The sequence below is a fragment of the Rattus norvegicus genome, chromosome 1 (assembly GCF_021556685.1).
Source record: "Rattus norvegicus strain SHRSP/BbbUtx chromosome 1, alternate assembly SHRSP_T2T, whole genome shotgun sequence".
NCBI lineage: Eukaryota > Metazoa > Chordata > Mammalia > Rodentia > Muridae > Rattus > Rattus norvegicus.
The window spans coordinates 98,005,169-98,030,731 of record NC_141534.1 but is presented as its reverse complement, the minus strand read 5'-3'; the positions used below and the strand labels follow the sequence as shown (position 1 = coordinate 98,030,731).

At 46.7% G+C, this 25,563-nt stretch overlaps 1 protein-coding gene across 1 annotated transcript; it reads left to right on the top strand.

The window, feature by feature from the left end:
- The first annotated feature begins 5,603 nt into the window (after positions 1–5,603).
- On the top strand, positions 5,604–17,987 carry Pdcd2l (programmed cell death 2-like). The gene is made up of 7 exons (NM_001109544.1): positions 5,604–5,742; positions 5,857–6,023; positions 6,174–6,234; positions 10,029–10,387; positions 11,993–12,100; positions 15,224–15,372; positions 17,718–17,987. Exons 1-7 carry the CDS (start codon positions 5,635–5,637, stop codon positions 17,846–17,848), a joined length of 1,083 nt encoding a protein of 360 aa, NP_001103014.1. The 5' UTR covers positions 5,604–5,634; the 3' UTR covers positions 17,849–17,987.
- The last annotated feature ends 7,576 nt before the right edge of the window (positions 17,988–25,563 follow it).

Sequence of the window (25,563 nt, the reverse complement as noted above, 5' to 3'; positions counted from 1 at the left end):
ATCTGTCGGGTGTGGGTGACCCTGCCTCTGCGTTTTTTCGGGGCTGGGGACCGAACCCAGGACCTTGCGCTTCCTAGGCAAGCGCTCTACCACTGAGCCAAATCCCCAACCCCTCTGCGTCAGCTCTTTACTCAGTGGTGGGCTGGTCCAGGAGAAGAGGGGACAGCTGGGTGATAGGGGTGCACGCTTTTAATCCCAGCACTTGGGAGGCGGAGGCAGGCCTGAGTTCAAGGCCAACCTGGTCCACAGAGTGAGTTCCAGGATAGCTGGGACTACACGGAGGAACCCTGTATACAAAAACAAGCAAAAAAAAAAAAAAAACAAAAAAAAAAAAACAAAGGGCTTGGGTAGGGTGGGGACAGGGATCTGCAGTTGATCAACTTGATCTGCGGGGCAACTTGATCTCTAGTCAAGTGTTCACCTCCTCCTACTCCTCACCTTGGTGATGTGGAAGAAGTAATTCTGCTTCACTGGGCAAGTTTTTGTTGTTTTTTTGTTTCTATTTGGTTTTGGTATTAAAACCGGGAAATGGGACTGGAGAGACGGTTAAGAGCACTGACTGCTCTTCTAGACGTCCTGAGTTCAATTCCCACATGGTGGTTCACAACTATCTATAATGGGATCCAATAACCTCTTCTGGTGAGTCTGAAGACAGGGACAGTGTACTCACATACATAAAATAAACAAATCTTAAAAACAAACAAAAAACCCTTAAACCCTTCAAAAGACAGTTTGAGCAGGGTGTCATTACTCACACTCACATCCTGGCTGTCAGTAAGTCCCTGTGAGACTGAGTGACAGTCTCGCCATTCTACTTTCCTCCGAGTTAATTAGGCCCAGGGGATGGCCAGTCAGTAAAAAGACTTGGTACACGTCTTGGGGTTTCACTGCTGTGGAGAGACACCGTGACCATGGCAGCTTTTATAAAGGACAACATTTCGTTGGGGTTGGCTTACAGTCCATAGTTCTCATCTTTTATGTCATGGCAGAAAACATGGTGCTGGAGAAGGGGCTGAGAGTTCAACATCTTGATCTGAAGGCTGCAGAAGGAGTGCTACACTAGGCCTAGCTTGAGCAAGTTAAAGCCCACCCCACCGCCCCACCCCCACCCTGCAGTGACACACCCTTCAGCAAAGCCTCACTTCCTAATACTGCCACTCCCTGTGGGCTAAGCATTCAAACTGGAGTCTAAGGGGCTGGGGGGCCATTCCTATCCAACCCACCACTGTACACAAGCTTGGTCACTGAAGGGGTCTTTCTGCCATGCTTTGGAGGAAAAAGGACACAACCATGTGAGGTCTAGAGTGTGGCCACTGCTACCATCCAAGGAGACCAAGGATGTTTGACAGGGGCAAGGTGGGACTGGCCACTGGATTTAGGGCAGGTGGAGAGATGGAGATAATAAATTGGTAAGTGAATGCTTTTCCAGGCGGGAGATCTCTGCACACAGCAATTCTGTGGGCAAGTTGTACAGTAACAAACTGCCTTTTATACACTGATTAAAGGGTAAAGGGAAGCTCAGGAGAGGTTGTGTGGGACACCTCCTGGAGCTAAAGGCGGATAGGACAAAAGGGAAGCCGGGTGAGGGTTGGAAGCTCTTCCAGGGTCCGGGAGCAAAACGCAGTAGTAGCATTTAAAACTACACACAAGTCACCTGAATTTGATCTATGACACCTACATAAAGGAAGATGGGGTGAATTGATCCTAAACAACTTAGTCATATATATTATGGCAAGCACACACACATACACATGCGCACACACACACACACACACACACACACACACACACACGCACTCACACGCGCATGTTCATGCACACACACATCCAGTAACAAAATGTAAATGGTACTTAATTTAAGGCTAGCATGGGCTGTGTGAGCAAGTTCCAGGTTTGTCTACACAGTGGATATGTGTCTCGAGAAAAGGGTGCTAGGTCTCAGGTATAGGTCAGTGGTAAAGCATACTCAAGGATTGGGTTCAATCTATTATGTGCACACACAGGCATGACTACTTGTGGGGTAAACAGTTTCTCCAAGGGTTATGTGTTAAAAGCTTGTGTCCAGCAGGTGGCACTATTGGAAAGTAGAAGGTGAGGCTCGGAGAAAAATGACTCCCTTGAGAGGGAAAGCGGTGACTTTGAGAGGTTTTGCTGCTGACTCTTCTTTCCCTGTATCCTGGCTGCCACCTTTGTGTAAATGACAGTCTCTAACGTTCTTACACTGCCATGGTTTCTCAAAGCAGTGGAACCCATGTGTGCTAGTTCCCTATCTGTTCCTGTGACTAAACATCGAGGAGGAGAGGGTTTATTTGGCTTATACTTCCCAGTCATGATCTATTATTGAGGGAAATAGGTCCTAGAAGGAGTCAACTGTTTGCTGGCTTGCTCCCCGGCGTGCGCGCGCGTGTGTGTGTGGGTGTGTGTGCGTGTGTGTTACAGTAGGCATTAACTACCCTGATCTATGTAATTCCCGGATTGAGGATTCTCAGGTAACTTTAGGCTGTGCTAAGGTAACAAGGCTAACCAGGACACCACAACCTGACAACCATAAAGAAGAACAAATCGTGACTTCGTTAAGTGGGCTTTTCACAGTAATAAAAATAAATACTGGCCCCATGAGTGTTACTGCAGCAAAACCAGAAGAGTCTACAATGTCACCCAGCACGCCTCGGGCATTACTGTAAACAAGCAAGTTAAGGGCAAGATTCTAGCCAAGAGGATCAATATGTGGCAGATTGAGCAAGCACATCAAGCACTCGAAGAGCGGAAACAGCTTCCTGGAGCGGGTGAAGGAGAACGATCAGAAGAAAGAGGAAGCCAAAGAGAAGGGCAGCTGGGTTCAGCTGAAGCGCCAGCCTGCACCACCCAGAGAAGCCCACTTTGTGAGGACTAACGGAAGACAGCCTGAGCTGCTGGAGTCCATTCCATACGGATTCACGGCCTAATGGACAAAAAGGAAATAAAGGACCCGGACTGCAAAGTGTTTTCAAAAAACAAACAAAGAAAGAAGCAAATACTGGGATGGCAAGAATGAGACTTTTATCTGATTTTTTTTTTTTTTTTTAAGATTTACTTATGTATACAGCGTTGCACCTGCATGTACATGTGCAGGCCAGAAGAGGGCACCAGATCTCATTATAGATGGTTGTGAGCCACCATGTGGTTGCTGGGGATTGAACTCATGACCTCTGGATGAGCAGACAGTGCTCTTAACCTCTGAGCCATCTCTCCAGCCCCCTTTATCTGATTCTTTTTTTTTTTTTTTTTTCCGGAGCTGGGGACCGAACCCAGGGCCTTGCGCTTCCTAGGCAAGCACTCTACCACTGAGCTAAATCCCCAACCCCTTTATCTGATTCTTATATGGATTTAAAAAATACACCTTAGGCTGGAGAGATGGCTCAGTGGTTAAGAGCACTGATTGCTCTTCCAGAGGTCCCGAGTTCAATTCCCAGCAACCACATGGTGGCTCACAACCATCTATAATGCACATCCAATGCCCTCTTCTGGTGTGTCTGAAGACAGCAACAGTGTTCTCACATACATACAATAAATAAATCTTTAAAAAAAATAAATAAAAAATAAAAAAAATAAAAAATACACCTTGAGATCAAAGACACAGCTCAGGGGTTAAGAGTAGATTCTGCTCTTGCCGAGGACCCAGTTGTGTCCGGTCACCCCAGCTTGCAGCTCACAACCACATAGAACTCCAGCTCCAGAGGATCCAATGCCTTCAGGTAACCTGCACTGATATGCACAGACATAGACATACGTGCACACTCACACAAATGAAAAGTTTATCTCATCTGTCTATTCATCCCTTCTAATTGCAATTCCCAGCACATGTGACCACACACACATACACTCTGCACCTTGAGAAACACTAGCTGAGATAAGACACCTGCCAAGCCAACTTTGCTGATTCACCTGAAGTGAACGTCACAGTCAGACTTTACAGAGCCTCGAGTCTGCCACTTTAGTAAGGGGATAAACCAAGACCGATCATCAGAACAAGCCAGTTTCACCTCTAATCTCTGGATGAATGGGGTTGAGAACAATCATTGTAAGGCGTGTGGTGTCCTCCACTCAGGTTAAAACAACACTGTCCCAGCATTTGGAAAGTAGTATTTATAGCTTCTTTTACTTGCTCGTGTGTGTGTGTGTGTGTGTGTGTGTGTGTGTGTGTGTGTGTGTGTAGGACACAGAATAACTTCACGTGTCATTCCTCTGGTCCTGTCAGTCTTTTTGTTTTTGTTTATAAAGACAGGGTCTGGGGCTGGAGAGATGGCTCAGTGGTTAGGTTAAGAGCACCCGACTAGGGGCTGGGGATTTAGCTCAGTGGTAGAGCGCTTGCCTAGGAAGTGCAAGGCCCTGGGTTCGGTCCCCAGCTCCAGAAAAAAAGAAAAGGAAAAAAAAAAAAAAAAAAAAAAAGAGCACCCGACTACTCTTCCAGAGATCCTGAGTTCAATTCCCAGCAACCACATGGTGGTTCTCAACCACCTGTAAAGAGATCCGATGCCCTCTTCTGGTGTATCTGAAGACAGCTACAGTGTAATAAATGAATAAATCTTAAAAAAAAAAAAAAAAAAAAAAAGACAGGGTCCTAGTAGCCTGAAAGTTACTGATCAGGTTGGTTGATCCAGTCCCAATTTCAGTGTTGTTTATTTGTTTGCTTTGAGATACTCTCAAACCATAACCAGGACTGGCCTGAGTTTCATTCACTCTGAAGTCCAAACTGTACCCAGAGTTCACCCTGACCTGGCAGTACATGTTTTTCAAATGTGCTTATTTTGTTTAGTAAAACACCACTAAAGTTTTCATTATTTTCTTTCACCGGCACCGTGTGTGTTCCTGGTACTCGAGGAGGCCAAAAGAAAGAATTGGCATTGGATCCCCTCCCTACCCTCCTCTGAATACTGGAGTTGTAGGCAGTTGTGAGTAACCTATGTATATGATCAACTTTTTTTGTTTTGTTTTGCCAGGCACGGTTTCTCTGTAACAGTCCTGGACTCGTTTTGTAGTCTGCTGGCCTTGAACTCATAGACGTTTGCCTGCTGCGAGCAACCATGCTCCAGCACATGCTCAATCTTCACATCTTTTTTTTTTTTCTCGGAGCTGAGGACGGAACCCAGCTAGGCAAGCGCTCTACCACTGAGCTAAATACCCAACCCCACATGCTCAATCTTAACCTCATTCTTCATACGCATTTTAAATCTTTAAAAATTAAGAGATTTAATTTTACAACGTGAGGTGGGGCTGGAGGTTGACTGACTGCTCTTCCAGAGGATCCAGATTCAATTCCCAGCACCCACAGGGCAGCTCATAATTATTGAAACTCCAAGAACTGACACCCTCACACAGACATACATGCAGGCAAAACACCAATACACACGAAATTAAAAAAAAATTACAAAAAAATTAAGGGCTTTTTTGTTAGTTTCTTGTTGATTGCCAATACCGTCATACTGTTTTCAGTTGTCAATTTCTGGTTAAACCTTTTTGGAGACCCTTTCTCAGGCTATCGGAAGTAAAACAGGTGGTCTCCGCCCAGGACACGGGCCAGCCGGAGCGCGTGCGCGGATAACGTTCCCTGTCAGCCACCGTAGCTCGCGCTGTCACGTGGAGAACCCAGTTGTTATGGCGGCCGTCAGGAAGCCGGTGCTGCTGGGATTTCGAGACTCGGCGGTGAAGGGCTGCCCCAAGGGACCCGCCGCCTGGACGGCTAGCAAGATAGGCGGCGTTCCGGTGAGTGTGGCTGCGAAGCCTTGGCGGAGGCTGTGACCGGGCCGGTGGGGAGGGTGTCCCTCGGGAGGGAGCGAAGTGAGTCCCCGGGGTCTGAGCAGCTGCCCCGCTCCCCAGGACGCCCTGCCGGCCGTTACTGCCCCGGGCCCGCGGTGTGACCGCTGCGCACAGCCGCTCGCGCTCGTCGTGCAGGTGTACTGCCCGCTGGAAGGCTCCCCGTTCCATCGGCTTCTGTACGTTTTCGCCTGTGCCCGTCGGGACTGCAGCGACAACCAGACGCGCAGGTAGGCGAGTTAGTCCTGTAGTGAAGGCTCTTCCCTGGTTGGGGCGGGACGGGGCGGGGCGGGACGGGGCGGGGCGGGACGGGGCGGGTAACGCTAGGTGAGGCTGAACCTCCCGGGTGGAACCCTCACTGCAAATGTCTTGCCTCTAAGCTGGAAGGTGTTCCGCTCCCAGTGCCTGCAAGTGCCAGAGAAAGAGACTCGGAACGGACAGGTAAAGCGATTCTGATCGTCACACTATGTTTTTCTATAATTTGAGGATCTTTTCCAGCAACTCGTTGTAAACTTCTGTCGGTCTGTTTTTGAGACACAGCCTCCCCCTCTCTAGTCCAAGCTGGCCTTTAACTCTCAGAAATAAGTTGGCTTAAATCTTCCCTGGTCCTGTGATTACCGCCATGAACCACCACGTCGTATTTAAGACAGTTAAAAAGTATTTATGTACTGTATGTATGAATGATCTATCTGTATATACACTTGCATGCCAGAAGAGGGCATCAGACTCAGTGTAGATGGTGAACTCATATGAGGTTGTTGGGAATTGAATTCAGGATCTCATGAAGAGAGGACAGTGCTCTTAACCAGTGAGCCATCTCTTTTTTTTTTTTTTTTTTTTTTTTTTGGTTCTTTTTTTCGGAGCTGGGGACCGAACCCAGGGCCTTGCTCTTCCTAGGTAAGCGCTCTACCACTGAGCTAAATCCCCAGCCCCCAGTGAGCCATCTCTTAAGTCCCTTAAGACAGTTTTTAAAAAGATTGTTTTCTTTTAAAAAAGAGATGGTTCGGCAGCTAAGATTGCTTGTTGTTCTTTCAGAGGACTCTGGATCAAATTTCAGCACTCAGATGGCAGTTCAAAATCATCTGTAGGCTGGAGAGATGGCCCAGTGGTTAAGATCACTGATTGCTCTTCCAGAGGTCCTGAGTTCAAATTCTAACAATCACATGGTGGCTCACAACCATCTGTAATGAGATCTGATGTTCTCTTCTGGTGTGTCTGAAGACAGCTACAATGTACTTACATATAATAAATAAATTTTTAAAAGAAAGTTTAAAAAATCATCTGTAACTCTAGTTCCAGGGGTTCCCTTTTTTTTTCATTTCTTTTTTTTTTTTTTTCCGGAGCTGGGGACTGAACCCAGGGCCTTGCGCTTGCTAGGCAAGTGCTCTACCACTGAGCTAAATCCCCAACCCCCCTGTTCCAGGGGTTCCAGTGCTTTCTTCTGGCCTCACTGGCACCAGGCACATAGTGGTGCACAGACATTCATTCAGGAAAAACACCCACACACATAAAATAAAAGGGAATCTAGGCCAAGTGGTGATAGCACATGTCTTTAAGCCCAGGACTCCGGAGACAGAGGAAGGTGGATTTCTGAGTTTGAGGCCAGCCTGGTCTACAGAGCGAAGCGAGTTCTAGGATGGCCAGGGCTACACAGAGAAACCCTGTCTGGAAAAGTGATTGTTTATGTATATGTGTCACACTGTGTGTGTGTGTGTGTGTGTGTGTGTGTGTGTGTGTGCGTGTGTGTGCGTGCGAGAGAGAGAGAGAGAGAGAGAGAGAGAGAGAGAGAGAGAGAGATCTTTTGAGCTGGAGTTACAGGTGTTTTGAGAGCTGCTTAATGTAGGTGCTGAGCCATTTCTCCATGCCCTTGTTACAAAACTTTTAAACCTGGTTCTTTAAAGTGCAATGGAATGAACTTTAGTCTTTCAGAATCATCAAATGCTATTCCCTCACAGTTTTGTGACCTTTTCTTAAGATTTAACTTTCAGGGGTTGGGGATTTGGCTCAGTTGGTAGAGTGCTTACCTAGGAAGTGCAAGGTCCTGGGTTCGGTCCCCAGCCCCGGAAAAAAAAAAAAGATTTAACTTTCAGTTACACATATATGCGTGCATTTATGTGATCATCAGTGCAGGTGTCTGTGGAGACAGTGGGTCTTCTGGGCTGCCTGGTATGGGTGCTGGGAATTGAACCCTGGTCCTCTGCAAGGGAAGCCAGTGTTCTTAATCACCAAGCCATCTCTCCAGCTTTTGTGACTTTCTTTTAGTTTATACTTGAGACATGTAGGTTACTGATTTTCTCATTTGAGTAAATATAGGAAAGTGTACATATGCATGAATGTGGATGGCACACATGGCTGTGTGTGAGGCAGAAAAATAATACTTTGATTTTTTTTTTTTCTTTTCTTTTTTTTGGAGCTGGGGACCGAACCCAGGGCCTTGTGCTTGCTAGGCAAACGCTCTACCACTGAGCTAAATCCCCAACCCCTGATTTTTTTCTTTTTCTTTTTTTTTCTTAAATATGGTTAATCTTTTTTATCTTATTTATTTATTTATTTATTTATTTATTTATTTATTTATTTATTTATTTATTTATTATGTATACATCATACAGCCTTCTGCCTGCATGTATTCCTGCAGGCCAGAAGAGGGCACCAGATCTGATTACAGAGCCACCATGTGGTTGCTGGGAATTGAACTCAGGACCTCTGGAAGAGCAGCCAGTGCCCTAAACCTCTGAGCCATCTCTCCAGCCCGATATTTTTTTCTTAAGCTAAGACATTTAAATCTTTTTTTTTTTTTGACCCAATTGATAAGATATAATTGCCCACTTAATCATACAAAGCCCGGTGCCATACATCCCTTAAGAACATTAATAGGGGTTGGGGATTTAGCTCAGTGGTAGAGCGCTTGCCTAGGAAGCGCAAGGCCCTGGGTTCGGTCCCCAGCTCCGAAAAAAAAACCAAAAAAAAAAAAAAAAAAGAACATTAATAACAACCTGTAAATACACAGAGCGGAATCTTAACATCAGCCTTCATTGTCCTGCCACAGCTTCTTTCCTTCTCCCTCCTCGACATTTAAATCTTTACTAGCTAACTTGATAGCCTTGGGAAAAAGTCCAGCAACGACTTGTGGAAGCACATCTCCAAACTGGCCCACCTGGCATGCTACCTCCTGCAGTCAGGATGCTTAGTGTGGTTTGATGAGTGGATGCTGCCCTTGTCACAGAGCCTGGTATGTTGTCTTTATCCACCTGTGTTTCCAGAACAACTTTGCCTCTCTCATGTATCTCTTCTTCTTGTCTCTCTTTCTCTGCTTAGTTTAGGGACAGGGTCTGGATCCATACTTCAGGGTAGCCTAGAAATCCATGTCACCCAGACTGACATCAAACTCATAGCCATCATCCTGCCTCAACCTTCCCAGAGTTGACATGAGCTACTGTGTCCAGCCTGTTTCATGGCATTGCTCTCCATTACACTCTTGTCTCTTAGGCAGACCTAAGAGCAGCTAACCCCTGAATACATCTAATCTAACATCCCAGCTGCTAAGGAGTCTGGGAAATGTAGTCCTTTCAATTTTTTAGTCCCTATAATACATGAAGGACAACAGAAAGATTGTGGGACAGATGGGTGAAGATACCTCGACCTATGTGTGCCACGTTGCCCTAGAGAAGAAAAGACAGTGTTTAAATCATCTGTTGAATGGTTGGGGTTTTATCTGGTTTTGGAATTATTTCACTTTACATGTATCAGTGCTTACCTCAATGAATATATGTGCACCACATGCACAGCTGGTATATTTGGAGGTCAGAAGCGGGCAGTGGATTCCCTGGAACTAGAGTTACAGATAGTTGTGAACTGCCCAATCTTGGGTCTTCTTAGATCTCTTAAGAACTCTTAAGAACAAGTGCTCTTAATCACTGAGCCATCTCTTTCACTCCAGTTTTGTTGTTTGTGTGTGTTTTGAGACAGGGTTTTCACTCTGGGGGCCCAGGCTGGCCTGGAACTCACAGAGCTCCATCTGCCTTGCCTTGCATGCGCTTGGATTAAATGGATACAGCACCACACGCAACCTTAACATGTTTTTGAGTGGGTAGAATCCAGGAAGTTTAATTGTGCCAGAGAGGAAGGGGCTGATATGCAGGCTCCCTGGGAAAGGTACAGGAATGGGCAGGGAAGCTGAAGGTATCGGTGACGTCACTGAAGTGTGATTGGCCTGTACTCATTGTCTGTTCTTTTAGAATCAGAGTGAAGGCCTTGCCGCTGAGAACTGGTGTGAGGGCTCACATGACTGGGGAAGTGATACCGAGGAGACGCCTCCGCCACCACCCCCAGCAGATTTGGGAAGGGATTCTAATGATGCCAGAGCGCTAGACTGGACTGACAAGCTCCAAGCTCTTCACCTGCAGGATAGTGCCCTGGCTGTTGCCTGCCCTTCCCCTTCAGTCCCCACGGAAGTGCCACAGTTCCAGCCCTATTATATCAGTGTTGCCGAAGAGGATGAGTACGGCAACGTTGCGGATCTTGACCACGCCCACAGCCTCCTGCAGGAGTACCAGCAGAGAGAAGGTGTTGACATGCAGCAGCTGCTCTCCGTGGGGTGAGAGCTCGCACCAAGCTTGAGAGGTGCAGGCAGGAACCTGCCACGGTGGTTCCCTTTTGCTTGGCTCCTCTGGAAAGTTCTAGATTGTGATCGGCTTTTCTGTTTTGCTCCCCTGAGATGAGAAGAGCACATGCTGGCCTGGGCTGTCTGTGTCAGCCAGCCTGCACTACCCGCAGGCCTGCCGCTGAGTGCCCTCAAGAACTGGGCCCAGATGAGCAAACACAAGTCATTGTTGTGACTAACAGGCCGAGCATTTGCTTGGCTTCCTTTTCTGTTCTTTTGTCTGCTCATTTGTTTCTGTGCTGTTTCTGGGTGCTAGGGTTGGAACTAGAGCCTGGAGCATGTTACGTGAGGATCTTACCACTGAGCTGTGTGCATGTACACATGGAGTGCACACGTAGACGTCAGACATGGGAGGGGTCTGCTCTCCTTTCCTGTCCTCTGGTGGGTTGTGGGAAAGGGAGCAAGCACCTGGGCCCACTGAGACATCTGGACCCTGTTTTGATTTTGTTGTCTTGTTTTTGAGACAGAGTCTCATGTAGATCAGGTTGGCCTCAAACTCTGTAGTCAAGGATAACCTTGAATTCCTGATCCTTCTGCCTCCACTGTCTATTGCCACAGCAGGTTGTATGAGGGCTGGGGACTGAACCCAGGCCTTTTTCCTTTTTTCTTTTTCTTTCGGAGCTGGGGACCGAACCCAGTGCCTTGCGCTTGCTAGGCAAGCGCTCTACCACTGAGCTAAATCCCCAAACCCCGAACCCAGGCCTTTTTAACCAGTGGGCAACACCCTTCCAGCTGGGCTACATCCACAGCCTCTTGTCTGACTTTTTTTTCTTTTTTTCTTTTTTGAGACAGGGTTTCCCTGTGTAGCCCTGGCTGTCCTGGAACTCATTTTGTAGACCAGACTGGCCTCCAATTCTCAGCGATCCACCTGCCTTTGCCCCGAGTGCTAGGATCAAAGGCGTGCACTACCATTGCCTGGCTCTGATTTTATTTTTTTAAAAATTCCTAGTGAGGAATGTGTGTGTGCATTTGTTTATGGGTGCAGGTATGCACGTGCTGCCACAGTTCATGACTGAAATTCAGAGGACCCCTTGTAGGAGCCTTTTCTCTTTTTTTCACCATGTGCATTCTGGGGATTGAACTCAAGTCTTAAACAATAAGTGCCATCGTGCTGAGCCATCGTGCTGGCCGCCTTCTGTTTTCAGTGTCTTTAGAGCAGAGGCAGATGATTGAGAAGAGATGCGCCTTGTTTGGTGGCTCTGCTGTGAGTCCAGAACTGCCTCGGACCCAGAGGCCATGGCAGTTTCAGCTCTCACCTACAAAACGAGAGGGCAGTGCTGTTTCTGTTCTCCTCACAAGCTCTGGTGGGTCCAGTGAGGGCTCCGCCCTAGAAAGACCAAAGCACTAAAGAAGGCAGGAACTGTTGCTTGAAAATTAGCCTCTGACCTCTGTAGCAGAGCCATGGCACCAGTGACCAACCCCCAGCACACACACGACAATTAACGCATTACAGAAAGAGGAAAAGTATGTTGTTCCTCTTGCAAATGCTCCAGGTCCCCAGACACTGATAGTCTCGTGTGGTCTCGCTTCTCTCGTTAGTTGCAGTGATGGGGATGAAAAATACGAGAAGACCAAAGTTAGCAGTGGAGATCCAACGTTTTACAAGTTCATGAAGAGGATCTCTGTTTGCCAGGGGCAGATTCTGAGGTAAGGAAGACACGTTGTCTTTCTGTTGACTGTAGTGCTAGCGTGCTGGTGAGCACCGCGTGGTCCAGGGGCTCATCAAGGTAAGGTGGGAGAGTCACCTGGCCAGCCTTAGAAGCAGTGAGGCACTCATCCTCTTACAGTTTGCTTTCATTATTTTAACTGTGCTGTGCGTTTGTGCACATGACTGCAGGTGCCCATGGAATCCGGAAGAGACAGGTGGTTGTGAGCTGGTCCATGTGGGTGCTGGGAACTTTTCTGTCTTGGAACTGTCTGTAAAGCAGCTCCCTGATTCACACTGAGCCCGGTACAGTCAGCATCAGTTACGATGCTGTTTCCCGTGTGTCTGCCACATGTGCACACGCTACACTGGAGGCTAGAGGAGAATTCCGGGTATCTTACTCTATCACTTTCCCCCTGGTTTATATTTTTATGTGTACATGGGTGAGTTCACGTGCACCATGTGCATGAGGAGCCCGTAGAGGTCAGAAGAGGGCTTCAGACCTCCTGGAACTAGAATTCCAGATGGTTGTGAGCCACCTTGAGGATGCTGGAAAGCAAACCCGGGTCCTTGGCAAGGGCAGGCAGTGCTCTGCAGGCAGTGCTCTTAACCACTGAGCCCATTTCAATTGGTATTTTTGTGCATTTGTCTGTGGTTCTGTTTCTCAGTTCAAAGAAAACAGTAACTCTAAAGACAGAAAACAGAGAAAAATGCTATTTGAGCTGTTGTCTTTCTCTGCAGCTGATTGGTTCAGTAACCACACCCAGGCTGGTCTAGAGGATTTCTTAGGTTGCTTTCCAGATGCTTCAAGTGTAGGAAGGACAAGAGGACCTTATGAGGGTGGAGTTCAACTCCTGCATATAGGCTGAGTTCTCCCTCAGAACGGGCCCAGCTCTGAAAAACCTCATCCAGAAGCTAAGCTAACAGACAGCCTTCCCAGGAGACTGGACATTTGCTCCACAAAACAAGTTCTAATAGGAGCTTAGGCTGCTGAGTGGAGGAAGTTAAGAGCTACAGGGTTTTCACCCAGTGTAACAACCCTGTCCTTCTATGTGGTGTACACACACACACACACACACACACACACACACACACACACACACATGCACACATGCACACACACGCAGGCAAAACATCCTTACACATAAATAAATAAATACTTTGAAAAAAATTCTGATCATCTTGCCTTCATCTCCAGAGCAATGAAGTGGTATATAGGCCTGCATTGCCATGTTCAGTTTATACAGTAGATAGGCCTGCGTTACTGTACTCAGTTTATACAGTATATAGGCCTGTGTTACCGTACTCAGTTTACTCAGTGCTAGGCATCAGACCCAGAGCTGCACACGTTAAGTAGATAGTCTTGGCACACACATCCTCAGCTTGTGTGTATAATTGTCCCCAACTCCAATTTGTGTGTGTTGGGAATCAAAAAAACAAAACAAAACAAAACAAAACCACGAATGGCAAGCAAGGGTGCTCCCCTAGCCTCTGTTCACACTTTAGGGTGTGTGTGTACGTGCGTGTGTGTGCGCGCCAACAGTTAGTGTCAGAGGCCAGAAGAGACTGTCAAATACCCTGGAGCTGAAGTTAAAAGCAACTGATGTGGATGCTAGGAGATGAACACTGCTCCTGGAGGAGGAGCTCCCACACTTAACCACTGAGCCATCTCTCCAGCTCTAGGATGAAAATCTTGAACTGTGTATCTGTGGGGTTCTTTCCTTTAATTCTATCTGCTGTCACATGGATGATCATCAAACTCTGCTTCTCAGACACGGTAGCAAGTGTTTTCACTTGCTGAACTCTCTCGATGACCCTGACTTTGAACTTCCTGCCTCAACTTCCCAAATATAGGATTTCATTTATGTACCCCATGCCTAGATTTAAAAAAAATATACATAAGAGGGGGTTATACTGGCTTTAGTTAGCCAAATAATATCAATTTCCCTTGATAGCTGGCTGTTGGTAAACATGGGTTATTTGATTTAGGTCTTAATCATAATAAGGTTCCATATTATGCAGTACCTGCAGGTGCATATATGTGCACATATGTGGACATACATCTCTGTGGGTTACATAATGGCTCCGGAAGGGTAATGAAGCCTTACTGGAGGCAGAGTGGAGAGCTGAGGAAGATCCCACTGAAGTCACTGTGATGTTTAGGTATGAAGATAACAGATCAGGTGGTGAGCTTTTACAGACATCCCACCAAGCTGCAGAGGCAAGGTACAGGACCTTGGAGGCCGTGGAGCTGAGGAACAGCACTGGGTTTCCTGGGACTGAGGGTACCTTCCTGTAAGTCACGTCTGAGTCAGGGCCCAGCTGAGCTGAAGATCCTACACAGTTGGCAATGTACACCAAGAGTCCTGTAACAGGCGGAGGTCAGTCAGTCGGGAGCAGTTTGCAGTCAAAGTGAAGCAAGGGCATGGCTCAGCCTGAAGCTGTTCCCTACTCTATGAGTTCCCTACTCTATGAAGTAACTTAGGGCAGGGCTCCAAGACCAGCCTGTTAGTGTCTTGTCCAACCCATCTCACCCCCTCAAGGCTGAGGATAAGTCATTGTCCTAACTCTACAGTCACCTCGGATTCCTAGACGAGCAGTCTTTGAGAATAGAAGGCCCTTCCCGATGAGAGTGAGGGTGAGGCTGTACCCTGGACAGAGATCCTCTGAGAACTGCTCTGCCCTTAAGCAAGGAGGACTCTTTTCCAGACCTCCATTCAGGAGCAGGACAGTTTCAATAAGATGGTGTGTTGTAACTAAGTAATTAGGGAGGTGGGTCTCTTTAGTCTGGTCTACATAGCGTGCTCTAGTCCAGCATCTACATGAGACCCTGTCTCAAAATAAATAGTAGTTATGGAAAGCAGAAAAAGGAGACAACACATTAGGGAGAGTATCATATAAAGGGGTTCAGTGACCCCCAAGTTCATCCCTTTGTGGCTTTCGGTGGCACTGAGCCCAGTGCTAACAAGTCTTCAGTCCCCTCAATGTTCTCCACAGTCAGCAGTGATGCCTTGCCCCAGTGTGGCTTTCCCTGTTGTCTGGTTCTGCTCCTGGTGCTGACAGTGGCCCAGATGTGTTGCTGTGTGTTTTGCTCTGATGAATGATTCTCCTGTTCCTTGCCCTAGGTATTCATGGAGTGGAGAGCCTCTCTTTCTGTCCTGCCCCACATTTGAAGTCTCGGAGGTCCCAGTCTGCAGTGGCTGCGGAGGCCAGAGGGCGTTTGAGTTTCAGCTTATGCCAGCACTGGTCAGCATGCTCAACAGTACTAATCTAGGTAAGAAGGCCTTTACTGAGCTTGTCTATCTCTGACTTTAGTATGGAATTAAAATAAAATGTTTTTTGTTAATTAATTATAGATATTATAAAAGGATTGAGAAGTTAAATTATAAGAAATTTGTATCCCAGCAAAATTCTAATACCATACTAACAACCATTTTGGTAATTTGAGAACAAGCTAATTTACACATAAGGGGTGGAACTATGTAGAGAACTGCCGCCACAGAATTGTCCTCTGACCCCAGATGTGCAGCTACACAGGTACACGCACACCCATACAGGACAAGTATAAGCTAAGTATGTACACTGCTTGTGTGGGCTAGGTATTGCTTCTAGTCCTCCTTCCTCAGGAAACTGAGGCAGGACAGTGCTTGAGGACAATGCATTGAGACTTTCAAAAAGAGAACAAATGAAGGTAGGGTAGGATCTCTTTTGGGGCTGGAGAGAGGGCCCAGTGGTTAAGAAAGAGCTCTGGCTGCTCATCCAGAGGACCCAAGCTCAACTCCCAGCACCTACAAGGCAGCTCATACTACCTGTCATCCCTGTGTAAGGGATCCGATGTTCTCTCTGACTTCCTTAAGCTCATGCATGCATGTGGTTCATATATATATATATATATATATATATATATATATATATACACATATATATATATATATGTGAAATAAAAAATATAGTTTTACAACAAATTAATATATTGTCAGTTTCATATTCCTATAGTGAAATGTCTGAGGCTAGGGGTGGCCCAGCATGGTGGCCCAGTCTGCCCTACATAGAAATTCCAGGAAAAGCTAACCAGGTTAGCCCTAAGTCTCTGGGCTACACATCATGGCAGAACCACGTGATTAGCAAGGAAACATGTGAGACAGGGCAGGACAGGTCAGGTCTGGTCTCTTAGATTATGACCTGATGACCTAAAGACCTGCCCCACTGGGCCCATCTCCACAAGTTCCCCTCCTCCAAGCCTTCCAGGAGCATCATCTTGGGATTCTGGCCTTGTCTTACCTTTTTGGTATTTATGTAGCTGCTGTGGCTGGCCTGGGACTCACTGGGGAGGCTTTTGTTGTTTTTGTTTTTTGTTTCTTTCCATTTTCCAGGGCTAGGTATTAAAGCTCAGCACTTTCCCTTCCTGTTTCCTTCCTTTTGTTTTTGCAGTCCTGGGCATGGAACCTGCAGCTTGTCCATGCTGGGCAGGCGCTGTGCTGCTGAGCTGTAGCCCTGACGTACAGTCTTCTGTTTTTGTGTTTTTCTGAGACAGGGTTTTTCTGTTTAGCTCTGGCTGTCCTGGAACTCACTCTGTAGACCAGGCTGGCCTCGAACTCAGAGATCACCTGCCTCTGCCTCTGAGTGCTGGGATCAAAGGTGTGTGTCATCTCCACCAATTGAACCTCTTTTTTCTTTTCTTTTTTTTTTTTAAGATTTATTTATTTATTTTACATATGTGAGTACACTGTAGCTGTCTTGAGACACCAGAAGAGGGCATCGGATCCCCATTACAGATGGTTGTGAGCCACCATGAGGTTGCTGGGAATTGAACTCAGGACCTCTGGAAGATCAGTCAGTGCTCTTAACCTCTGAGCCATCTCTCCAGCCCAAATCTCTTTTTTCCTTAATATTTGTTTATATATGTGCACAGATGTGTGAGTGTGCTCACATGCTACAGCACATGTGTGGAAATCAGAGGGCAAGCCCAGGCACTTTATCCGAGGCAGGCCTTTCTCAGTTGCTGTAGTCCTTGTACTCAGGTTAGCTGGCTTGGGATATCTCAGTCTCTACCTCCCAGCTCTAGGGGGACTAGGATTACAGACCTTGCCTTGTCTGCCTTTGTTTCAGTTTTTCCAAGACAGGAGTTTCTCTCGATAACCCTGGCTGTCCAGAAACCAGAAATGCTGTCAAATTCAGAGATCCACCTACCTCTGCCTTCTGAGTGCTAGGATTAAAAGTGTGCACCAGGACACCCAACCCACCTGGCTTTGTCCGTGGTTCCTGGTCATCCAAACTCAGATGTTAGGCTTGAGCAGCGTGAGCTTTGACTTGCTGGCGTTTCTGGGGTTTTGGTTTTATTCTAAGGAACATTAGTTTATTTGTTATGGCAGTTTACACATACATGTAGATGTAGATGTACATATCCCCACAGCATACATTTACACATGCATCTCGGTGTAGATGTAGTTTCCTTTGGTCTTTGTTTTAGGAGGCAAGGGCATGGTATAGCCTGGGCAGCTTGAACTGCCTGTGTAGTCAGGGGTCACCTTGGACTTCTGAGGCTCCAGTGGTCACCTCACTATGAATGCACCTTTTAACTTTATCCTTGTGGAATCTAGAGCAAGTGATATTTTTCAGGTCTCACTGTGGAATTTGGGACGATTCTGGTTTACACCTGTAAGCAGAGTTGCTGGCCTCCAAATCAGCAGATGCCCATGGAAGAATTCTGTGTTATACAAGAAGACCCAGATGCATTTTTATTTAAGTAGAACACTTCGTCTTATTTATACAAATTAAAACAAGTTTTCATATTCAAATATTTGTATGTTTACCTCACTTTAGCATCTCCCTTCCCTTGAGACAGGGCCTCACTGTATGTACCCTTAGCTGGACTTGAGCTTGTGGTGTTCCTCCTGCCTCAGACTCCCAAGTGCTGGGATCCCAAGGGCACCATGCCTAACTTTAACTGTTAACATTATTTTTTATTTGGAGACAGGGTTTCTCTGTGTAGCCCTGACTGTCCTGGAACTCACTCTGTAGACGAGGCTGGCCTTGAACTCAGAGATCCATCTGCCTCTGCCTTCTGAGTACTGGGATTCAAGGCCTGTGCCACCACCACCCAGCTATTAACTTTTCATTTTAATATTGCTCTTTATTTTGGAGATGGAGCTGGCTGGGTTTGAACCACCACCTTCTGTCTACAGGATTATGATTGTCTGCATGGTAGTAATTACAAAATGGTCGCTCTTGGCCTGGAGGCCAGTGTTCTCATCCAGCAGACTCCCAAGTGGGCATTCTGTCTCCAGTTTTGTAGTTAGCATCTTCACATCCCCTACCTGCATACCTCACTGCACCCTTTCTCAGCCTTCCAGAGCATCCTGCCCTAAGACCTTAGCTGCTTAGACTTGCCCTGTGCTCCCCCGTCCTCCTCCTCAGCAGTCTGCTCCTATAGCATCCCAGGCAGGATCTCAGCCACTGGCCCACCACCCGACTTCCCACTTCCTGCCCAGTCTCCCCTTCCTGCATTCAGTCTCTGTGTTACTAACCCCTCGTTGCATTTTTGACAGCAGTATGGGAACACTCCTAGGAATCATGTTCCAGCACGCTCTTGACCCTGTCAAAGAGAGTGAGCCCTGATGAGCATGGGGGGGTCACATGCACAGTGTAGCTGGTGAGAGCTCTTTCTGAGGGAAAGCGGCTGTACACAAACTGAAGGTTCTGGTCAGTGAGGCTCCAGCGGGGTTTGGCTGAGTATAGCACTGTAGAGAGAGAGCTGTTCACTCCTCTTTCTCTGCCAAGCCAGAAGTCTGTCCATGTCCTGCCCCTCCCCCGCACTCCCCCCCCCCCCCCGAACCTGTGCTATAGACAGCGACTGCCTCAGCCTGCTAGACCAGTTACTCCAACTGGAACAGAAAGTGACTGAGCACATGCAGAGCTCAGATGGCCAGGGAGATCCCCACTGCGCTCAAGATAGTCAAGAAGGGTTGACAACGGGTCTAGCTGCGCTGGGAAGTTGCTCAGTGTAGAGTTTGGCAAGGCTCCAGACTTCATTCCTAACACTACCAAAAAAAAAAAAAAAAAGTTCACAGCTTTTCGGATCATTACAGGTTACATTGCTAAGATCCCTGCTTAGGCAGGGTCTTGTAATGTCCAGGCTGACCTCCAATTTTCTAGACAGCTAATGATGACTTTGAACTTCTAATCTTACTTCCACTTCCAAAGTTACGCAATGTACTGTCATGCTTGGTTTATGGAGTATTGGGAATCAAACCCAGGGCCTTCTGTATGCTAGGCAAGCACTCTGCCAACGTGCCTACAACCTTAGATCCCTTTTTAATTCTTCTGAGACACAGTCCCAGGCTGGCCTCATACTAACCCGTTGTTTCTCTGCCTCTGTTTCTTACTTTGAGGTGAACGTAGGTTGCTGACTAAACATTGGTGTGTGTGTCTCGGTCTGTCTGCCTGCATGTTTGTGTGTAAGTGTAGATGTACACAAAGGTCAGAAGAGGCCACTGTCTGATTCTCCATCTTAATCGATGTACACAGTCTCTCCCTGAACCTGGAGCTCATGTGTTTTTGCCTGTTCTGGCAACCAGTGAGCCCCAGTGATCTCCCAGTTTGTGCCTCTGTCAGAGCTATGGGCCTTCATAGACTACACCCTGCTTGTTATGTGGGATGTGAACTCAGGGCCTCATGCTTACACAGAAAGTGTTCCTGCACACTGAACATCTCTCCGTCCCTGACCAAGCATCCTTGAGTTTGGTTATATATGCTTGTGTTTGGTCTTCCTTAAGTGAACCATACAGTTGGACAGGCCTTTTCTACAGTCCTTCAAGAACATGTTTATGACGTGAAGAAAGCGAGATGCAAGGAAACAACTCTGCTATAAACCCATTTATGTGCACCCTATGCATGAGGCCGTGGGTTGCAGACCTAGCAATGTCAAAAAAGGAAGACACATACTCAGTGCTCTGTTACAAACTCAGGGACAGACAGATATGGCAGTACAGGGTTGCTGTGTTGAGGAACAAGCCTATCGCTATTCCTCCACTTAGTAGCCCAAGTACCTATTAATATGCAGGGCAAACACGTTGGGGATCGGTTCTAATGCTTTGATTTAATTGGGAATTTGTGTGTCCAAATGCTGAAGGTCCTTGTCCTCAATTGGGTTTTGCTTGATCAATAAAATTGTCAGCAGCTAATGGCTGGGCAAAGGCAGATGGGGTGGGGCCCTTAGATTTTCATGGACTAGGACAAGGGGGTGGGGCAGAGAATCCCCTGGTTTCAGAGGGAGACAGATCAGATTTAGAGCTGCAGAAGGAAAATTATCCAAAATGTAAGGGAGAGGGAATGAGGCCCCTGGGAAGGCTGCCCAGAAGCATCTTGGGCAGCAATGACTAGGGGGGCCACCCAGAAGGAACAGGGCAGGAAAGATAGATCATAGATTTAGAGGGTGTTGAGTCAGGAGTACTGGATGGAAATCTATGATAGCTGGGCAAGGATTAGAACTGCCCAGCCTCTGAGCTATCCAAGGCATTTCAAAAACAAGCTGTGTGTGTGTGTGTGTGTGTGTGTGTGTGTGTGTGTGTGTGTGTGTGTGTGTGTGTGTGTGTGTTCGATGATCCAAAGGGTTCCTGGGCGGGTGGTGGTGCAGTGTGCAACCTTCCAGGAGCCAGAGTGACACACAAAACTCACCACTACAGATGGCCCCAACGAGGTAGGTGAGAACCCACTTTAAAGACAATACTTAGAAATTCTATACATACATGCAAATGTTATAAGTCCGGGAGTGGAGTCGAGTCATGTCACATGGTTCCTGCACAAGCTTGAAACTAAAACAAAGGAATACAGCCACGACCAGAGAAGCCTCAGCTCTGAGATGCTGGGAGCCTCTGCTGTGCAAAGTGGCTGGCTGGTTCCCTGACAAGGTGCTAGGAAGAACACAGTGAGAAGCAGACAATAAAAGCTGCCTGCCTCCAGTCACCAGATAAAGGATAGAGATTTATAAATTTGATTTGTTTTTAAGGATAAGGGAGTATATAGATTTTGCCTGAGCCATGAGGGGATTTCTTCCTGCGGGTTCTAAACTGATACAAAGAGCTTGAGCTAAGAAGCTGGGGGCCCTGCTGTGCAGAGTCCTGCTGGCTGCTAGGAAGAAGAGCTGGAGAGCCAGATGGTAGATGCAGCCTGCTTCCCACAAGCAAATAATCAAAGGATGGGGATAAATAAACTTGATTTAACTGTTTTTAAGGTCAGAAGGGTTAAATTAGGAAGATTAAATAAAAAAATTATTTAAAGAAATTTAAGGGGGCTGGATTGATGGCTCAGCAGTTAAGAGCACTGACTGCTCTTCCAGAGGACCTGAGTTCAATTCCCAGCAACCACATGGTGGCTCACAACCATCTGTAATGGAATCCAATGTCCTCTTCTGGTGTGTCTGAAGAGAGTAACAGTGTACTCATGTAAATAAAATAAATAAAAGTAGGTTTAAAAAAAAGACAATTAAGAGTCAGTAGGTACTATCAGCACCTAGCTGCTTTTGTTGGGTACCATAAGTGCCCAGGTTATACCAGGAGCCATCAGCTCTGGCTTTAATTGTGTACTGGCTGGTTTTGTGAGTCAACTTGACACAAGCTAGAATTATCAGAGAAAGGAGCCTCAGTTAAGGAAATGCCTCCATGATTTCCAGCTGTAAGGCATTTTCTCAACTAGTGATCAAGGAGGGAGGACCCAGCCCTTTGTGGGTGGTGCAGCCTCTGGGGTGGTGCAGCCCCTGGGCTGTTGGTCCTGGGTTCTATAAGAAAGCAAACTGAGCAAGCCAGGGGAAGCAAGGCAGTAAGTAACATCCCTCCATGGCCTCTGCCTCAGCTCCTGCTTCTTACCCTGTGTGAGTTCCAGTCCTGACTTCCTTTGGTGATGAACAGCAATGTGGAAGTGTAAACTGTATAAACCCTTTCCTCCCCAACTTGCTTCTTGATCATGATGTTTGTGCAGGAAGAGGAACCCTAATGTAAACTGCCTGCTGCCATCAGCAGAGGCTGAATGTTAGGTGTCATCAGTGCATAGTGGTCCCATCCCGAGAGATACCTACAAAAGCACTCATTTCCCTAAGTTACATAGATGTATAAATAACTTTGTCCTTAATCTCATGTTGGTTGGGCAAGTGATGATGGAGGAGCGCTGTCTCAGCAGATGATATTTATTTAGATTGCTTTAATTGCTTTGAATTGTTTTAATTACCAGAATGCGTGTGGTTATAAGTTTGGTTATTAAAATTCCTCTGGGAGAGAGATCAAGCTATACCTTTAATGATTTCTGGTTATTGGACTAAGGACATGCTAATTTGGGAGATAGGCTCTGTAATTATGTTGACAGGAAAGGAACCAAGGCTTTGGACCCCAACCAGAGTGATATGGATCAGATATGGCAGGGGTAGAGCCCCTGAAGATCTTGGCAACAGAAGAAAAATTTGAGCAAATCAAACAGGACAGGTAACTTGATTTGCTGATTCCTCGACAGGGGAACTGCCCAGTGACTGGCTCAGCGGTTAAGAGCACTGCCTGCCCTTGCCAAGGACCTGGGTTTGTTTCCCAACATCCTCAAGGTGGCTCACAACCATCTGGAATTCTAGTTCCAGGAGGTCTGAAGCCCTCTTCTGACCTCTACAGGCTCCTCATGCACATGGTGCACATGAACTCACCCATGTACACATAAAAATAAAAACCAGGGGGAAAGTGATAGAGTAGGATACCCGGAATTCTCCTCTAGCCTCCAGTGTAGCATGTGCACATGTGGCAGACACACGGGAAACAGTATCCTAACTGATGCTGACTGTACCGGGCTCAGTGTGAATCAGGGAGCTGCTTTACAGACAGTTCCAAGACAGAAAAGTAGAGGAAAATTAGTGTTTCTGTGACCTGATTTCCATCAGAGGCATTCTAGCTCCATGGCCTGTCCTGAGACTGTTAGCAGCCATGAAAGGCTGACAAAAGCCATAATATAACTCCTCAGTTTTGTGGGCGCAAAAAATAACAGCAGTTTTTGCATTGCTGAAATTTTCTGTTTAATATTGGAATATATTTGTAAGCTTTATTTTCATTTTTTTCTATGTGTATGAGAATGTATTTGTGTGAATGTATGCAGTGTGTGTGTGTGTGTGTGTGTGTGTGTGTGTGTGTGTGTGTGTGTGTCTGTTTTCCTGCAAAGGCCAGAAGAAGGTGTTAGATCCCCAGTAGGTGTAGGTGCAGGTAGTGCTGAGCTGCCTAATACAAATGCTGAGAGCTGAACTCAGGTCCTCTGCAGTAACAGTATGAGCTCTTGACCTCCGAGTCATCTGTCCAGGTCATAGAGCGTAGTGATAAATGTGGCTATGTCGAATGACAGTTTAATATGTGTTTCCTGCTTTTGTTCCTAATGTCTTGCTTGTACTTTATATTTCTTCTCTATTATGAAAATTATGTTAGAGAAAAGCGGATTCAAGTAAGGTGGTGATTTGAGTTGAAAGCGGGTGTCAAAGCAGCAGAGATGACACAATAACGACGCATTTGATTGGCTGAGTAACATTTCAGGAAGTGGCAGTTCAGGAACTGCTCACTGATATTCCACACAGTGTTTGGTCATTTAGGAACTGCTAACTAACTCCCATGCAGTGGTGGTTCAGGAAGTTCTGCAAAGGCAGCAGGAGAAAGCTTTGACGGTAAGAACAAGGACTGTTATGGCTGACCTCAGGAGTTGACAGCTGCAGAGCAGTTGTCTGAGTTGGGGTTCACTGCTGTGAAAAGACACCATGACCAAGGCAAGTCTTACAAAGGAAAACAAAACATCAAGGAAAACGGAGTTTCAGAGGTTCGGTCCATTATTGTCATGCTGGGAAGCATGGCAGCCTGCGGGTAGACATGGTGCTGAAGGGGCCTAGAATTCTACATCTTGATCTACAGGCAGCGGAAGGGGACTGTCCTCAGCAGTCAGCCAGGAAGAAGTTTTGTTCCACACTGGCCTTAGTATAAGTATAGGAGAACTCAAAACCTATCCCCACAGTGACCCACTTCCTCCAAAAAAGGCCACACCTCCTAACCATGCCACTTCCTTTGGGCCAAGCAGTCAAACACATGAGTTTATGACGTCCACACCTATTCCAACCACCACAATAGTTTTCAAAGAGTTCAACATGGACCATCCAACCAAGTCCTTTGCCAACTGAAGTAAGTTGGGAAAATGGAAACGCTGGATGAGCGCATGCCGGCAGGTGAAAATCCACAAAGTGGTTTTGGATTGTCATCTGTCTTCTCCTATTCTACACAATGAGCCATTTCACAGTTGGATTGTTGACATGATGAAAAGGTGGACTTAAGCTTTTCTCCTCAGCATCTGTCTCAGTACGGCTGCAGTGGTTGTCACTGCTCTCCGAGCTTCGCCGCACTCCCCGTGGATGACAAGGATGACAAGGCCAGCAAGTTAGCCAAGACAGACAAAGGGCCAGTAAACCAGTCTCTGGGCAAGACCAAAAAGGAGAGCTGGTAGTCCAAAGGCTAAGTCCAGGACAGGCTAAGCCACCTAAAGCTAGTTAACAACACTATATTTGACAAACTAAGGAGATTCCCAACTGTAGGCTTATTACCCCAGCTCTGGTTTCAGATCCAAGGTTGCCTGGCCAGGAACATCCTGCAGGAGCTTCTTAGCAAAGCGTTTATCAGGTTGATTTCAAAGCTTAGAGCCCAAGTAATTTACACCAGAAACAATGGGTGGAGATGCCCCAGCTGCTGTCAGAAGATGCAGGAACATGTTCAATCAATTGTGCATTTGGAAAAACAAAACTTTATAAAAATTAAAAAACAAAAAACAAACAAAAAAAAAAAAAAACGGAAGGTATACAGCAACCAACTATGATCAGGCTAGTGGCTGGCCTGAGAAGAAACTCCAATGTACTCCTGAAAGCAAAACTTGAAAGTTTGGGGTTGGGGATTTAGTTCAGTGGTAGAGCGCTTGCCTAGCAAGCGCAAGGCCCTGGGTTCGGTCCCCAGCTCCGAAAAAAAGAAAAAAAAAAACTTGAAAGTTTGAAAACTAAGACAGCATCGATGTTGTCCAATTTACACACACACACACACACACACACACACACACACACACACACACACACACACACACACACCTACCCACCCCGCTTAATTTGAAAATGCTCCTTACGTGTAGGGTCATAGCTTTTTTTTTTTTTTTTTCTTTTTTTTCGGAGCTGGGGACCGAACCAAGTCCTTGCGCTTGCTAGGCAAGTGCTCTACCACTGAGCTAAATCCCCAACCCGGTCATAGCTTTTTTTAACCCCTAAATAAGGAACTTTTGTTCGGAGTTCAAACTGAGATCTTTAGAAGGCGACCCTAGGCATCTCAGGCTGAGAGCTGGTCTGTCCTCTTCTGGAATTGTGTGATAGGCAATCCCAGGTCTCAGGGTGTTCCCTGGTCCCATCCCGGGACCCGCTGGCGGCCGCAGT

Coding starts and splice junctions, on each gene's coding strand:
- Pdcd2l (NM_001109544.1), top strand. CDS start 5,635: ATGGCGGCCGTCAGGAAGCCGGTGCTGCTGGGATTTCGAGACTCGGCG. Junction 5,743..5,856: donor GCAAGATAGGCGGCGTTCCG/GTGAGTGTGGCT, acceptor CCCGCTCCCCAG/GACGCCCTGCCGGCCGTTAC. Junction 12,101..15,223: donor TGCCAGGGGCAGATTCTGAG/GTAAGGAAGACA, acceptor TCCTTGCCCTAG/GTATTCATGGAGTGGAGAGC.